The sequence below is a fragment of the Carcharhinus amblyrhynchos genome, chromosome 12 (assembly GCF_965287045.1).
Source record: "Carcharhinus amblyrhynchos chromosome 12, sCarAmb.v2.hapA, whole genome shotgun sequence".
In the NCBI taxonomy this organism is placed as follows: domain Eukaryota; kingdom Metazoa; phylum Chordata; class Chondrichthyes; order Carcharhiniformes; family Carcharhinidae; genus Carcharhinus; species Carcharhinus amblyrhynchos.
In genome coordinates this window covers 36,723,034-36,740,852 of record NC_137335.1, presented here as the reverse complement: position 1 = coordinate 36,740,852, position 17,819 = coordinate 36,723,034, and the positions used below count along the sequence as shown (strand labels likewise).

Below are 17,819 nucleotides of genomic sequence, written 5' to 3'. Positions count from 1 at the left end.
TTTGCAACAGAGTGTATCTTGTACCTTCAGGTACTTTGTTATTAGAATCAAGCATTGAACCCAAAGTCACTTCATGGAATTTTTGTTTGCTGCTTTCTCACATCAAAAAGACATTAATGGTCAACTCAAAAGGACAGGTGACTGTGAGGTAGAACAAGTTTCTTTTTAGTTGATTATTTGGAGAACACAAACAAAACATGCCAGTGTGCTGTGCTGTGCTACATTAAGTTGCAGAAATTAAGTTTACTTCACTAAAGAGTAACCTGTCTTTGAGGGAACATTTCCATTGGTGGAGCCTGGCATGATACATGGCAAGAACCATGGGAGATTTAATAGCAATTCAAACAGGGAGGTCCAATATGTTGATGTTGAACATCAATGACCTTTAAATAAAAATAGATGAATCATAGTGACAATGAGGTCATCTGAGGCAGTGACATATTTTATTCAGTGAGTGGGAGCTGAGAGCAAAGGAACTGAAGAGAAAATGGAATAACTAACGTGGAAAATGCACCTGCCATAATGATGACTCTGTGATTACTTTTCTGTCTCTACACATCATGGGACCACTATAGGATAACACCCATTTTCCTAGCTTGCTCCTAATTATTCTTCCAGAAATCTTACCTCTCCTCTGCCTCCAGCTCCCCAGAAAGAAATCTCATAACACCAGCTTAAAGTCCAACAAATTTATTTGTAGCAAATGCCCCAAGCTTTCGGAACACGTTGTTCCTTCGTCAGGTGGATGGGAGTTCTCAGTAACTCAGATTGACTGTTCTCAGATTTCTTTCTGTTTTACCCCAGTCCAACACCGGCATCTCCACATCCAGTTCCTCATTCAGCCTAGATTTTTCCAGCCATACATCCACCTCTCCTCACCACGCCACCAACCTCCCCCCCCCCCCATGCTACATGTACTACAGAACTCTCTGAAGAGACTAGTATTTTATATCCTGTCCCTCTTATCTGTTAATCTTGACTATAATCTTTAACCTCCATGTCCAACTTAACCCAAACTATATCTGTGACTGTCGTGATGTGTTTTGCCATTTTGAAAATGCCAGGTTCTTCAGTCTCAATTGTCTCCTTTTCAGCGTGATCTTGCCATCACTACACACACCTATCCTTCACCAGGATCGAGGCTCTCCTGTGTTTATTTGAACTATGGATCAAGTCATCCCCATCCACCGTTGCCACAACAGTAAAATACTGTGGACGATGAAAATCTGAAACAAATGTTAAAAACATTCAACAGGCCAGGCAGCATCATCAGAAAGATTATCGACCCTGAGGAGTTAACTCTTTCTCTCTCTCTCTCTCCTCACCAATGTTGCCTGCCAGACCTGTTGAGTATTTCCAGCACTTTCTATTCCCCCATTCACCACTCATATCCCTCTATCTTCTGATTTTGAATCACTTCTGTTTCAATTCCAATCACTATGGAAAGTCACATGTATCTCAGCAATGTCTGCACTCACAGCACTTAGTAACAGGGGTTACCCATAAGACGTTCTCACTCTTTATTGGCCACAGCTTGATAACCAATGCGGTAGGAACGTCAGTCAATTTCTGAGGCGGAGGGGGAATTCCCCTGCTGAACTTGAGTACAACCTTACAGTGCCTCTCCTAACTTTGCGACCAGTTCGTTTTGGAGTGAGGACAGCGCAGTTACAAATCCGAATAATTGTGTAGGGGGTTGTAACAGGGGAACGCGGCAAACAGCCATGGACGGTAAGCTGAGTTAATAATCAAATATTTTGGTAGCTTGTGTGCTTGAGTTGATAAAGATTATCTGACATTACCGGCAGAACTAAAAGATTAATTCACTTTTCAAGTATCCGCGGTATTTTGTTTTTGTGTTGTTGGCGGACCTGCGTCTACAAAGGGACTTTTTTTAAAAAAAAACTTTTGAACCTCTTTTAAGTGAAAATAACAAGTCGACGAGTTAAATTAGTGAATAAATCGCTCCTTTTAAAACCGGACTGTTTCACACGCCGATTTTGCGTTTATTATCAATTCCGAATTAGTCCTTCAGTATGTATGTTTGGAGATCACACTGTTTGGGTGAGTTTGTTCGCTGCTCCGACAGTGTTTTGACTTGCGCTGTTTTCAGACAGTGGCCAAGTGTTTGTGGAAACTTTTTTTGTGGACATTGGCGCCAATGAGAGAGAGAGAGGGAAACCCAGAACCTGGAACAAGCTCAGCCCCGCGAACGCCATCAATGTCTTTTAAAATATCACAAGCAGTGGGTGGGAATTAAACTGAAGACATTTCAGCTGCATTTTGAAACGACAAGCGCCTGGCCCCGGCGACATTTATTTACCATTTTTACCGAGAGCTGTCTCCATATCTTTTGGCAATTCAGAGAGAGCAGGGACGGTCTGTAAAGCGAAGCTGTTGCATCACCTCCCAACTTAATGAGGAAGTATCTACTGAAAGTCAAATGTGTTTGAAAGATCTCTGAGTTCCTACCGTGTCCATAAAATGTCTGCTGAAACTCACAGATGATACGCTTGGTGAAACTCTCGGGGGCGATGATGAGAACAGATCTGCCAGAAACTTCCCTGCAGTTCACCAGTTTGAACTAGGGGATCTTTGTCCGAGGGATGAAGGACCGTCCATCCAATAGGCACGGAGAATATCTCATGTGTAGTTTTATTGATATTCTGGTTCTCTAGAATGGAACATCCCTTAAACAAGTGAATGTTGTGACTGAAATTCTGAGTTGGATTGGAAGCCTGACATTTTAAGTTGTAATTGTAGTTGGTTGTGGCGGGGTGGGGGGGGGGGGGGGGTCAGGTAGAGGGAGAGTTGTTAGCTGCAAACAGTCTCGTCTGACTAAAGGGAGATGCTTTTCCAGCCAACTCCTCTAAATGGGGGCACTTTGTGATATTGAAGTGGTTCAAACCAGCCCCAAAGCGGTTGGGAGTTGCTTTGATGCCGCCGTGCGCGTTATGAGCCAACACCCCTCGCTTTCCTCACTGAACAAGACGAGACTAGATGTTGGAAGGCAGCCATTGGTTTACTTTCTTATTTTAAACCTTAAACGAAAGCCATCTGTGTATACCCACTTACTCTGGACACGCGATCTTCCTCTTCTACACAGGGGTAGTAGTCATGAGATTACTATCAAATAAACTGGTTGGATTCTCACCCGGTGTTGTGAGACTTCTTACTGTGCATAGAGGTAACCAGGAATTAGGCGTTGAAGCAGTGGATGATGTCTTACTTTCCACTCTGAAAACGATGGGACAGGGTTTCGAACTCCCCTCAGCAGGGTGGGTGAGATTTCTCTGCACATTGATGCTTCAATGCAGCCACTGATTTCTAATGCTGCTTTTTGATTAAAATATAATCAACAGGACATTAAATAAATAGTACTTTTTTAAAAAATTTTTCACTCCATCCTTGAAGTTATAAAGTCAATGTTCAGAGTGGACCAGGCCAACCCAAATGCAATTCTTACTTCAAAAAACAAATTCAAAATTCAATTGATTCCAATTCATGGTCCTGCAAAAGAGATAAACAAGATTCAAGCTGACAAGATAAGTTAAGGCATTGCACCCCATCCTAGGCTTGATCTGACGCTTGGTCTTAGCCAATTTAGAGAGCTAATGTCGAATATACAAGAAAATAACTGCAAGTGGCGCTTGAGGCTTAAAGACATATTTTCAACTCCGTCCGCAGAGGGATGGTGATGACCATGGATACCATACATCTAACTAGTGATTTGATTCTGTCTGGTACATACTCTTTAATGTGTCAGATTCCTAGATTTATTGGGTATGGATTACTATGATCACATCTTCAACTCGCTGGTAACTGCACAAACATTTAATTGAAAGTAAATTAATCACATTGGATAACTCTGTTTTAATTATCAGTAAATGTTAGATTTGCTTTAGATTCATAACCAGCCCCTCAGTAAAACAATAGAATATCAAGTGAAACCAAAAACATATGTCACTTTCAACAGCTTATCATTTTAAAAAGTACTTACTATAAAAATTCACATAGTTAAGCATGTGATCTGAAAACCATACACAAGATACCAGAGAATTATGGAAGTTGGAACTATTGTCTAAAAACTTGGCAGCTTTGTTTCCACTTAAGCCACAGCATCCCCATTGTGTACCCCAATATTTGGCTCAACTTCATAATTTTTAACATTGTTGTGTTGGCAATTGGATATTTACAGTCCTGAATAGAAGATATTTTCTTGTTTTATTGGCAGGACTACGCAAATTAATATTCTCTGTGACTAATTAATGCGATTTTTAAAAAAAATCTGCTGGTGAAATTATGCAGAGTTGTGGCTGTCCCAGAAAGGTATTTTTGTAAAATCAGAAGAATTATTGAATATTCAAATAAATAATTATTATAATTGGATAATCTAATTCAATAGCTTTGAGTTCAACTGTTTTGACTCTGAGAGTAACTGATTTGTGACCAAAAAAAATCTACAAAGCTATATTTATAATGTATAGAGAATAACAAAAGGAAGAGGAAAAAGTCTTGAGGAACGTTTTTTTTGTTTTTAGTGGGTGCATTTAGCAGGACCTGCATCACTTCTGTTTGAGTGCACACCCACCATCTAGTTGTGGGTGTAACTCAAGTGACCTTTAATTTTACAGATAAATAATTTCATAGTGATTACATTGGAGGGTAACACCAGCTATCACTTTGGATCTTCCTTTAAGTATACTGTATAACTTTGTTTATTTAAATATATATTTGTATCTCTTATACAATTTAATTTTAATCCAAGCACATTGAAAACTTGCCAGGGAGATGTGTTACTCTTTTATTCCTTATAATAGATAATAAGCAATAATTATTTCTGGAATCCTATCTTTACAGTGCGAGGTCACCTGCCTGCTGTGTCAAGACTTCCCATTCAAGGTAAGAGACTTCTCTATGTTGTAGGAAAGATCTTAACCCTAACTTGTCTTTCTATTCGTGTGACTGATTGCTGTGGTGTACTTTGTTGAATTCCATTTTGCTGCAATTGTTTTTACTTAAATTTTAGGTGAACCTTATGTTGAAATTGTCGAGCAACCCAAGCAACGTGGCATGCGTTTCCGATATAAATGTGAAGGACGATCGGCTGGTAGCATTCCTGGGGAGCACAGCACAGATAATAATAGAACATATCCTTCCATACGGGTATAATATTACAATACATAAATAACATGTTTTAAACTTTCTGTGAAAATACCTTCTATTTTGTAATCATTTTAAAGCTATTAAAAACATAATTAATACATCAATGGGAATGAAAGGCTAATGCTTTAATACAAAAGTAAACCCCACTTCTGTATAGCAGAATTCGGAAGAACTGTGTGAACTGTTTCCTCTTAAATCCATTCGTCAATAAAGAACATAAATGAAGTAGCTTCGACAACAAACTACCCATAATGGGAATATTATAATTTTTTGCTAATCATTTGGTTTTAAGCACAATAACCTGTAAATCATATCTTGCTGGATGTCTTTTGCTGATGTGTTCATTTGAGATTAGCAACTCCCTGTATGGGTAATTAAAGTTTGACTCTACATTGCATATAGATTATTGATATGACAATATACTGTACTACCACAGCACACTGGTAAATTGCTGCAATTCACCTGATTGTGGAAGAATTATGATTTAATATTGGGAAAATAAATTACTGTTATTATTATGTTGACAGTTATTTATAAATAAATTTGAAACAGAAACAACTAACTTACCAAAATATTATTGTCATCCTGGCTTTTTTATTCCCAGTGAATTTAACTAAGTTAGCTGTTGGCTTTCAGCACCATCTCTAGTTCGTTCAGTACATTCCAATTCTCTCACAGTTCTTGATTCCTTGCTTTGCTTCTTGATGTTTTCGATACTTAATTAGAGTAATTCTCCTCAAGGTTAATTTTGAAAAAAAAATTTGAAATCATTTACAGATTAAATTGTACATCAACTGCTTTGATCACGTCATGATTGAAAATGAATCTAATTTGTACTTGAGGAGCCAGAATCATCTAGGAGCTAGACCTATTTATGTTACATTCACAACAGATCTCTCTTTATAGATAATCCTGCAGAGGCTTCTACTTTATTAAAATTGTACAATTTATGATGTTAAACCTTGCAACAAATCTGTCAAAATTAACATTGAATTTCAGAGATATCTGGTGTGCTGATTTTTGCAGTTGTCAGCATAGCAGAAATAAATGCCATAGAAGCAATTGGAAATCAACCATCCCAAGAAAGGAGAGAGTGGAAGATGTTTCAGTATGTCAAACTGTGTTTACGTGACTAACTTTGTAGCTTGTTAGCCCCAGTAAAGTACCATTTGTTTGAATGGGGATGTTTCCAAGCTAAAGTTTTGAGTTATTCTAATCTGTCAGATTTAGTTAGAAATTTAAACGTAAGAATGTAATTTTACAAGATTTCTTTGCACAGTTTAATTAAATTATCCTTCCCTTTTATAACATTATGGTTCTCATCTAAATGTTCTTTTATCTATGCAGGTTGTAAACTACTTTGGCAGAGGGAGAGTTTTAGTTACTTTAGTAACAAAAGTTGAACCCTTCAAGCCCCATCCTCATGACTTGGTTGGGAAAGATTGTAGAGATGGGTTCTATGAAGCTGATTTTGGCCCTGATCGTAGAATTCTTTGGTAAGTATTCAAGTTTAAGCTGGCACTTTTTATTTTGTTTTCGTCATTTTGTTGTAAGAATGAAATGTGCATAGATGTTGGTTTGATTTTTATTTCATGGGTCTGATAACTAGCTCTATACTTAAAGATTATTTCTTCACTGATTTGCATTATGATTTAGGTTGACAATAACAACAAAAACACTTGCAATTTAGATAGATAATGTTGTAAGTCACACCAAGGTGCATCACAGTGTGCAAAAAACAGAAATTAACGCAGCCCAAAAAAAAATTAGGATAGATGATCAAAATTTCAGTCAAAGAGATGGGTTTTAAGGAGTGTCTTAGTGGTGAAAAGGTGATGAAGGTTAGGGGGAAAATTCCAGAGTTTAGCGTCAAAACAGCTGAAGACAGTATTGGGGTGAGGAAAGTGGGATGATGCATAAAAGCCAGAGTTTAGGAAAAGTAAAGTTCTTGGAAAGTTTTAGGGCTTGAGGAGGTTACAGAAATATGAACGAATAAGGTCATGGAAGAATTTGAACAAAAAGACGAGAATTTTAAAATCAAGGCTCTGTTAAACTGGGTGAATGGGATTGGTACAAGTTAGGATCTGAGCGGTAGAGTTTTAGATGTGGTTATGTTTATGGAGGATGAAAAATGGGAGGCCAGCCAGGAGAGCATCAGAATAATCAAATCTGGAGGTAACAAAGGCATAGATGAGGGATGAATATTGATTGACCTGTAGATTTGTTGATTATATTTCAAGATATGTTTTCTTTTTAACTACTATTTAGTCAAACAGAATTCTTATATTACATAAAATCGCTCACAGCAAATTATTTTTACATGGATATGATTATGGAGGATTGTTACCCTCAATTTCTGCTGTATGCTTGATTGTCTCGGTCCTTGCAAATATATCAGTGCAAATATAACATGATAATAGGTAAAATATGTAAAATCTTAAAGTAGGAGGCCTGAGATTGATTTGACTAACATTGTCAAACTAATTTGAAGGGTTGTGTGGGCTTAATTGCATGCATCTCGCACAGTATGCTATGGCAATTTGATGAGGACCAGCATTGATATTGATTGTAAAGATATTAAAGAGGAGAGTGTGTGGTACAATGGGTTAGCACATTTCCTTTTCACATCTAGTTCCTTGATTTGAAACCTCACAAACTAGTTGGACAGAGGTCTAATTCTGGTCGTATAAGTGCTTTTTAAAATGAATGTAGGTAGTTTCAACCCACTTCCTAGTGGGTGTGAGCTCACAGCACAAAACTGGTCCCAATTTAACACCATAGCTTTAGTATTAGCCATGACTCAGTAGGAACATCCTCACCTCTGAGTCAGTAATTTGTGGGTTGAAGTTTCACCCCGAAGACCTGAGCACACAATGCTAGACAGACACTCAGTACAACGCTTAATGAGTGCTGCACATTGTCACAGTGCCACCTTTCATTGAGTGAGTGATACGAGAGTCTGCCCTCAGATGGATGTAAGAAAATTTTCCTGGCATTTTCAAAGAAGAGTAATGGAGTTAGGTGTCCCAACGAATTTATTTTCACCAAAAATCTAAGACAGAATCTGGTAATTTTTGCATTGTTGTTGCTTGGAGCTTTTTTGTCTGCAAATTGGCGGTCGTGCTTTCCACATTGTAACGTGACTATTTTTTAAATGTATTTCATTGACTATAAAATGTTTTGGGACATTAATAAGGTTACAAAAGGCACAATATGAAAGCAGGCCTTTATGTCTTCCTTAAATTGTCCATCTGCCTGAGAAAATGCATGCAACATTTATGACGTTTCTTGGAATGCTCTTGCCAAGATGCAGTTGGAGTTTCTTCTCCCTTTTCGCTGGTTTTCTTGACTCCTTCTCTCCTGGAAGGTTTGACAGCTTGCTGGAATATGATTCCATGGGCACCTTGGCACCTGACTGGTGTAGCCATTTTTCATGTGTGGGTGTCAGCAAACCATTTGACCAAACCTATCACAGCTGTTTCTGTTTATAACCAACACCTATACACATTTCCAGGTGGAATCAGGAGAACAATTAGGAGTGAAAATTTCATCTGATCACTTTGTTAAAGCAGACATATTGAATCAGTGAAGGTGTTGTAATTTTCAATAGTAGCCTTCAAGAAGGAATTGGATAAGTAGTAGAAGGGTAAAGAATTACAGGTGCATGAGGAAAGTGCAAAGAAGTGGGCGTACAAGATTTCCCCGTGAAAGAGTTACTACAGAAATGAAGGGGTGAATGGCCTCCTTCTGTGCTCTGATTTTATAATTTATTATTATGATTGCAAAATTGCCAACAAAGTTAACATTGAAGGAATGCCTCATGAATTAGCTATCAAGTAGAAAGTATAGTACACAGATCCAGACCAAATTGATACCAATTAATACCTTGATGAATGGCCAAGTAAATAGTGGATTCTATTACATCCATGTGTGTCTGCTTATGTAGAATATATATTCTCCTGAATGTATTAGCATTTTGGCCTGTGGGAAATAGCCACAGCCAAGTCCCATTCCATCTTTTTCCCCTTGCTCTGTGACAAAATATACAACAACAACTTGTATTTATATGGCACTCTTAATGTCAAATTATCCCAATCCATTTTTGAAGAGGTGCAAAGAGACAAAAATGGTAACTGAAACAAAGCAGGAAGGGTAACCAAAACTTTCGTCAAAGAGATGTGTTTTAAAGAGGGTCTTAAAGAAGGAGGGCTGTTAGAGGGGTGACATCGACACTAGCTAGACGTAGCAATTGCAGGGGAATATGAAGGGAGATGCATATAAGGCCAGAGTCAGGAACAGTAAGTTCAACAGGTGGGAAGATGTAGGAGAGTGGAGATGTTTTGGCTGCAATTAGATCAGTAAGAACAGAACTGTACAATAATATTCCCACTCAGTTTTGGTGCGGAGGAAAGGTGTTGGAGGAGGGTGCTGTGGTCAATCATGGCAAAGATTACAGAAAGTTTGAGAAAAATACAAGGAAGGAATTGCACTATGGGTTGCAATTAAAATTGTAGGGAAAATTTAAAAGTAAATCTATTGGGAAATATCAAATCCAAAAGCTGGCTGATTTTCTCAGTGAGTATAAGTAATTGAGTTTGTATGGCTATTGATTTGTTTGCTCCATACAACAAGATTTGTCAGAATTAATGGTAAGAACATAAATACGAACAGGAGTAGCCCGATGGCTCCTTAAGCCTGCTCCGCCATTTGATATGATCATGACTGCTTTTTAACCTGAATTTCAATTACCATTTGCTCTCCATAGCCCTTGATTTCCCGAGCACCAAAAATCTGTCGATCTCAGCCTTAAATGTGTTCCACAATGGAGCATCCACAACCCCCTGAAGTAGAGAATTCCAAAATTCACAACCCGTTAAGGAAATTTCTTCTTATCTCAGTCCTAAATTGGTTGACTTCTTATCCTGAAATTATCCTTCTACGTTTTTTATTTCCCAATCAATGGAAACAATCTCTCAGTCTATCTCCTTCATAATGTTGTATGTTTCAATGACACTGAGCCCTATTTTACCATTTTGATTCTAAGTGTAGGGCGGACTTGAAACTGGGAGTGTTTCAGATCCGACTTTTAGACCCGTTCTCAGGCACCCCTATACGCGCCGTGCCTGAAAAAATAGCAGCGATTTGGAGTTGCGCTGTAGAAGCCTGTAGGTGGAGCTTAACAAGCCCAAAATCCTGCAGCTCCGACTGGTGCCTCCCACTGTGCATGCACAGGAAAAAAAAGTTAGAGAAATGCTCCCCTGCCACATTGCTCCCAGGCTGGATAATGCCTCCCATCTGGAGCCCACATACATTGCCTCACTGACAACGTTACTGACTCTGCCATCCAGACCCATTTTCTACCCGCCACCCCCACCCCCACAATCACACACACTCCCCTGCCTCCCTCACCATCTGAGTCAGAGAGCCACTTCCCCCATCATCAGTCTGAACCAGAGAGCTGCCTGAAGTTCGAAACGCATCTCCTTAGAAGCTGGAAGGCCCGAATCGGACCTTTGCGGACTGTGTCTATTTCGCGCCGAATCTGGATGGACGAACGCGGTGGTAAAGGGGGAAGTGCCGGTAAGTTTGAGCATGCAATCTGTTAAATCAATTTAAATGCATGCAAATGCATTTAAATGGATGTCACGCCTGTTTTGGGCACAGTCCCAACAGTGGCCATTTTTGGCTCTTGCTAAAGGAGGAACCGGCATGGAGGAGGGTGCGGATCGTGCTACTTGCCTCACATCCGACTTTACCAAGTTTCTGTGCCCAAAATCGGGTGCAACTTGATGGTAAAATCGAGCTCATCTCTCATTCTTCTAAACTCCAGAGAGTTTAGACCCAATTTACTCAGCCTCTCCTCATAAGACACCCTCTCGACCCAGGAACTAATCTGGTGAATCTTCATCCAAACACCTCAAGGACAACGATATCATTCCTTGGGTCTGGAGACCAAAATTGTACACAATACTTCAGACGTGGTTCCACCATAGCCCTATACAATTGTAACAAGACTTCTTTTCTTGTACATAGGCCAGCATCCAATTTACTTTCTTAATTGCTTGTTGTACTTGCGTTCAAATTTTGTATTTCTTGTGCAAGTATACCCAGGTTTCTCTGAACATCATCAAAGAGACCTTTCATGCCTTTAAAAAAAATCTGCTGTTTTGTTCTTAATACCCTAGTGAATAACCTCACCCTTTTCACCCACATTTTACTCCATTGCTTGTTGTTGACTCTCATAAACTATCCATATCTTTTTACAGTTTCTTTATACAGTATCTTCCTTTATAGTTTATATTCCCACATAGCTTTGTATCACCTGCAAATATTGATGCATAGCTCTCTACCTCTTTGCCGAAGTTTTTAACATAATGTAAATAAGTGGCATTACAGCAGTGATCCTTGTAGCATACTAGTAGTTATGGTCTGCCAACTTGAAAATGTCTCATTCTGCTTCCCATACATTAACTAATCCTCTATCCAAGCTAATCTATTAACCTCAACTCCATGAGCCCTTATCTTGTATCTTAACTTCTGGTGCGGTCCCTTATTGAATTGAAGTATACCATATCTACTGGTTCCCTTTATTTATCCTACTAGTTGCATCCTGAAAAAAAACTTGTAATAAATTTGCCAAACATGATGTCCCTTTTGTAAAACTATGCTGACTTTATCTGATCAGACAATGATTCACTAAAAGCATTGTTAAGACTTCCTTAACAATATATTTCAGCATTTTGCTGATGCCTAATGTTGGACTAACTGGCCCATTGTTCTGTTTTCTCACTTCCTCCTTTCCTCAATAGCAGCAGAGTTGCATTTACTAACAATCCATTAGAATTATAGAATCTAAAAAATTTTGGAAAATCATAACTGGCACACCCATTATCCCTGCAGTTACTTTGTTTAGAACCAAGGGGTTAGGCCATCAGATCCTGGGGATTTGTTGGATTTTAGTCCCTTAAGTTTCTCCAATATGTTTGTTCTGCTGAGATTAATTGACTTCTTCACTCTTTAAGCCCATGGTTACACTGCATTTTTGGTATGTGTCTTCTCCTGTGAAGAAGACAAAATATTTGTTCAATGTCTGTGCCATTCCCATCATAAAGGGCGAGATTCCCTGGTCTCCCCCTCAGAGTTTTTAATGGCAATGGGAGGCAGTGCACTATTCGCTGGCAGTGAGATCCTCTGGTCCCACTGCTGTCAATGGGAATTCCCATTGAAACTACCCCATACTGCTAGTGGGACCAGAGAATCCTGTCGGTGTGAACAGCTGGAGAATTCCAGCCATTGTCTCCTGTCTGTACTTCTCATAGACTTTAGCTACTCTCCTTTTTCATATTCTTGTAAAAGCTTTTCCAAACTGTTTTTATATCCCTGGCTAGTTTACACCTTGATTCTAATTTTTCTCCTTTGGTCAACTTTCTGGGAGTCCTTTGGTTTATAAAACACTCCCAGCCTCGGGCTTACTACTGTTCTTGCAACATTATAAGCCTCTTCTTTGAATTGAATACTATCCTTAACTTCCTCTGTATACCGTGGATTAATTTTTCTTGCTGAGTTTTTGATTTTTTATGTCATATGCCTTTGTTGAACATTTTGTCCCTTCCTGGTTCATTCTGTTGTATTTACTCAAATTGCTGGACTGCTCTGTTGTTTCAGTTTTTCTCTTCAGAGTTCTAAGTCACCTGATCCCTCTCTTCCCTCTCTTCCCACCACCCCCGCCCATTTTTTTTTTAGTTTAAGGCCCTATTCTAGTTTAGTTATACAAATTGCCAGTTTGTGTGAGCCCATCTCAATGGAACAGCCTTCTCTTTCCAGTGCACAGATGCTAGTGGCCCATGAATTAAAACCCCTTCCCACACTACACCTTGAGCCATGCGTTCAATTCTCTAATCTGCTGGTACTGTGCCACTTGGCATGTGGCTCAGGTAACAATCCACAGTTTATTACGTTTGAGGCTCTGCATTTTAATGTGTGTCTGGATTCCTTTAATACTCACATCATTCCTAGTTCTATGTCATTTGTTCTTATTGGAACAGGATAACTGGATCCACCCCTCCCACTCCAAGTTCATCTCCAGCTACAAGTTGTCCTTTACCCTGGCACCAGACATGATGCCGCGGCAACAGGTTTATTTGTAGCAAATGCCACTAGCTTTCGGAACTGGCTGTTCCTTCGTCAGGTGGGCATGTAACATAGACATGTAGCCAGACATGTAACACAGCCTTTGGAACTCCCTGTCATGCAGAAGCAGAGAACAGTACTAACTATACTGACTCCTTTCACTACCACATTCCTTTTTATCTCCCTACCATGGTGCCATGGTCAGTTTGCTCATCCACAATGCAGTCCTGTTATCCACCGTGTACGTACTCCTCCATTGCTTTATCCCTTACACCCAGATCTGCCTGACTCTCAGCCACACCCTCCTGACCATTGAGCATCTCCAAAGTGGGACTTAACCTAAGTGGTGTGGCTGTATCTCAGAAGAAAGTAGCCAGGTAACTTTCATCCCTCCTAATACCCCGTAATGTTTGCAGCTCGGAATCCAACCTAGTAACTCTGAGCCAAACTTGTTCAAGCCGCAGAGACTTTCTGTGGGTATGATTGCTGGGGCTACAAAACATTCCAAGAATTCTCCACGTGTTGCAGTAATGACACACTACTGTTCTGCCATGTCTGTCTAAACTTATTTATTTATTTGATTAGTTAACTAGTTGCTAATTTGGTAAATTAAAGCAATATGTTAATTTCCCAGTTTAGAGGCAAAAGAGGAACTCTCACCAGCTGCTGGAGGTAAAATAAAAAGCAGCACCTCCTCACCCTCTCTGTGCCACATTCCTGATTTAGCACGCAGTTCATGAAGCGCTCTGGTCCCAGATTACTGTTGTGTAATAGCAGACACTGAGTACTTATTTCAAGAGTTTACATTGAAAGCAGACCCAAGTTACAGCTGCTAAATCAGCTTCCTGCTCCAATAATTAACATTTATTTGACAACAAATGTTGGTTGATGGACAGGTAACTGCTACTGCTAGACAATTCAATTAACTAGGTGTCTTGACTACTTTGCAGTTTTAATGTTCTAAATCAGATTCTAACTGTTAATCTAAATTACAACTTGGGAAATACTTAGGAAATTTCCATTTGCATTTCTAGCTTGGCACATGGTTCATGAAGCACTCATCACTTTTTGCTGCCCTACTCTCGTGTATGGAATGAACAATTGGCCTTGTCACTCCAATTTGTCATTTCTGTTTTAAGTTCACCTCAGCGTGCAGACAATACCTTGGTTTAACATCTTTTTCAAAAAAATGGTGCTTACAATGCAGAAGTCCACCAATGCACTGTGAAGTTCAGCTTGTATGTACAAATCCATAAAGTAGCTTGCACCTGCCACTTTTATGTGTCAGAAGCAAGATTACTTCCAGAATGTGGTGGTGTGTTATCATTCCCCAGGTGGGAATTTTCCAACTCTGGTGTTGATAACTGGATTTCCTTTTACTAAGACAAACCCTCAAACTTTCTCGTGTTAGTCAGTTGTCATGGTGCTGGACATCTTGTTATTGATTATTGATATTAGCAGCTACAGTGTCACAACTTTTATATGAATCCACCATGTGAGAATCCAAAAAGAGATTTTGAAGAGCACAGAACAGAGTTTCACCAACAGTTACAAAAATTTACATTAGGATACCTCGGTGCAGTATTGAGGTGCCAGATAATAGCAAAGTTACCACAAAGTACTTTGGAACACGCCTAGAAGCTTTTGTTTATGTACATCACATGTCAAAGCTGAGAGGCTGGAACCTTCACATTATATCATGTGAAATGCAGGCATCTCTTTTAGTAATTTCTTGTCAGTTAAGATACTGAGCTTGACTAGACTATCCAGTCTAGTGCAATATTAAATGGGAAGTTTCCAAGCTCAACTGAGTCATCAGGGACACTGGTCAATGAATGGCAGGGTACTTTCCCATAGAGAAACATAAATTCACATGTTAGTCATCCTGGGCAAGATTTGTATATTTCCACACAGCTGATTCCTGAATAGCATTGGCAAAGGCTAAGAAGAAAATAGTCTGCTTGGCCTCTCATAGATCAAATGGGGCAGGAGTAGGCCACTTGGCCGCTTGACCCAGCTCCATCATTTAGTAAGATAATGGCTGATCTGTCTGTAACTTCAGCCCCACATTGTTGCATACTGTTAATCTTTCACCCCTTGTTCATTAAGAGTTATCTAGCTCTGCCTTGAAAATATTCATCTTTGCATGTAGGATCAAACCCAAAGTGAGTGGGTGTTAGCACACTAAAGTCTTTCAAATCTATGCCCTATCGACATCATTATTATTGTTTAGTCAAACATTATTGATGACAGAATCTATTGGAAATTTTCCTTGATTTTTAATGGGAAGACCATTTTATCCAAGAACAGATAAAATGAAAGCTGTTGCCTTATCATTGATTTGATGGACCTTGATAGAAGTAAAGGGCTTCATCAATCAAATTACATTTTCAATGTATGTAACAAGTCAGTTTTTTTATCTTACACACCCTACTACCATGAAAAAAGCTGAATGAACAATGCAAACTTATATTCAAAAACCTAAACATGTTTATCTATGTGAGGATATAAAGTATCTTAGAATTGGGCTTGGGGAAATATGTTAGTTTTGGTATTTCAAATGAGAATGGCAAGTTTGAAACTAATCCTAATCTTGTGATAATTTACTTGATGCAAATTTCCTTCTATTCTGGGACTCCTTGCTTCAACTGATGAAATCCTGTCGTATGTTTGTCCATCACACCAGTAATGTCTTGAATTATAGTAGGTTCATTTAGCATCATTTTCCTTCCCTGATTCAGCACTAACTTTTGACAAGTTATGTCTTCAAGTGTTTTTCTTTTAAATTGTTTTGAGGTTCCTTACCAACATAGTTTGTACATCCCTTTTTAAAATAATAATAATGGTAGACACTTTTCCAATCCTTAGGAGTTTCTGATAAATATAGCACAAAGTTAGTTAAGCACTATTAACACTAATTTATTTCCAAAATTCACTAGACAAGCATAATTAAAAGCTCATAATGGTATGGTATCATACTACATCCAAACGCAGGCAACGTGGGAGGGGATTGTGTATTTTGTAAGTAAAATAAATACTGAAAGCATAAAAATCTATAATTAGCCAAGAGTGAAGCTGAAAAATACATAGGTGGTGCACTTGACAGTAAACATGTCTAGTCCCTGTGGAACAACAATGTTGATCCACATTGTTAAATTGGTAGATGGCAAGTTCCAAGATGTCATTCTTGCACTGTAGAATCTTCTGATCTGACTGCAGTTTTAGTTATTAAAATGCAGAGGAGCCATTCAAGCCTGGGAGACAGTGCATTGAAGAGCCGTAAAGATGAAGCCCAGGGTGATTTATAAGGCCAGACTAGAAAACTTGTGGCCAGAAAATGTGGTAATTTCTGAAAACAGACAAGGGAATCACAATATGTGAGTAGCAATCCCCATTGCTTTTGTTGCAATCACCACAGAAACTTTATTTAGTCCTCTAGTCTAAATGATTGCACCGTACAACCTGTGCTAAGCACACTGAGTGACTGCATGCCAGAGTAAAGTCATGAAAGGCGAGCAGGAGATTAACCTAGCCTGCACCACTTAAAGGGGTGTATTTTGGCTGGAACAGGTGCTGGAAGTCATTGTGAAAGTGACTTTGACCATGGCAATACACAAGAATGGCAGAATATGGCAAGCAGCGCGTTCCCAGGTTTTATTATTGATGCAGGAGGTGAGGAGCAGCTAAGAGGTAATCTAACCACAGAACACAAGGAGGTGTTCCAGATAAACTTTGCGAGAGTAGTATATTTGGTTAGATCATGATCGGTGCCAGGTGTTCAGCCCTGAAGACCTGGCTGCAGTGTCACAAAGATTCAGTGACCTGACTGAAGAGACACGGTCAGGTCAGTATGATGAAATGCTATATCATCAACTGCAGCAGTAGCCTCACACACTTCTCATTATTCCACATCCCCATCAGCAACGATGTCTATAGATTATGACTCATACCTAACTAATTTTCAAAGCTTCACCTCATCCTCACACACTTAGCACTACTGCAAGCCTTACACCCACATCTCTCAGCTTGCACAAACTGCCAGCCTGGCACACTGGCGGTGTTCAGTGGGCATTGGACAGTGTCAAGGAGGTGGGGTGGAATTAGATCAGGGTTGTGGGGAAGTGGGAAGTAGGAGAGGGAGGTAGGGGCTGGTGGGAGACTGGGGATCATTGGTCGAATCTGACCTTCAGGAGGCTGACCATCGGGGATTGGAGGGGGTGGGGGAGGGGGGCATCAGGTCTGGTGATTGGGAGGCCGACGATTGGGTGGGAGGTGGGTACTTGTCAGTTGATCACTGGGAGATCAGTGTGTGCGCACTGGTCTCCCCAGCATGCTGCTGCCGGTTTCTCAGGTGGAATTAGCCCCTCCCTCCCCCGGGGTAAATCGCCTGACGGCTGCTGTGAATCTCCACAACTTCTGTCCGCATAGAATGGTGGAAATTCATTTCACTAAGGTTGCCCAAATGATGGGCAGGAAAAACTCCCATATTCCTGCCTGTTGGGCACTTTGTTTATTTTTTGGGA

The 17,819-nt window shown here is 39.6% G+C and overlaps 1 protein-coding gene across 1 annotated transcript in view; it reads left to right on the top strand.

Annotated features, from left to right (window-relative positions):
* Positions 1 to 1,602: 1,602 nt before the first annotated feature.
* rel (REL proto-oncogene, NF-kB subunit) overlaps positions 1,603 to 17,819 on the top strand; it is a 46,770-nt gene continuing 30,553 nt past the window's right edge. Inside the window, exons 1-4 of the mRNA XM_080200386.1 lie at positions 1,603 to 1,731; positions 4,861 to 4,902; positions 5,030 to 5,166; positions 6,514 to 6,662. Of these exons, the coding sequence (XP_080056512.1) occupies positions 1,725 to 1,731; positions 4,861 to 4,902; positions 5,030 to 5,166; positions 6,514 to 6,662 (335 nt within the window). The 5' untranslated portion in view covers positions 1,603 to 1,724. The remainder of the gene's footprint in view (positions 1,732 to 4,860; positions 4,903 to 5,029; positions 5,167 to 6,513; positions 6,663 to 17,819) is intronic.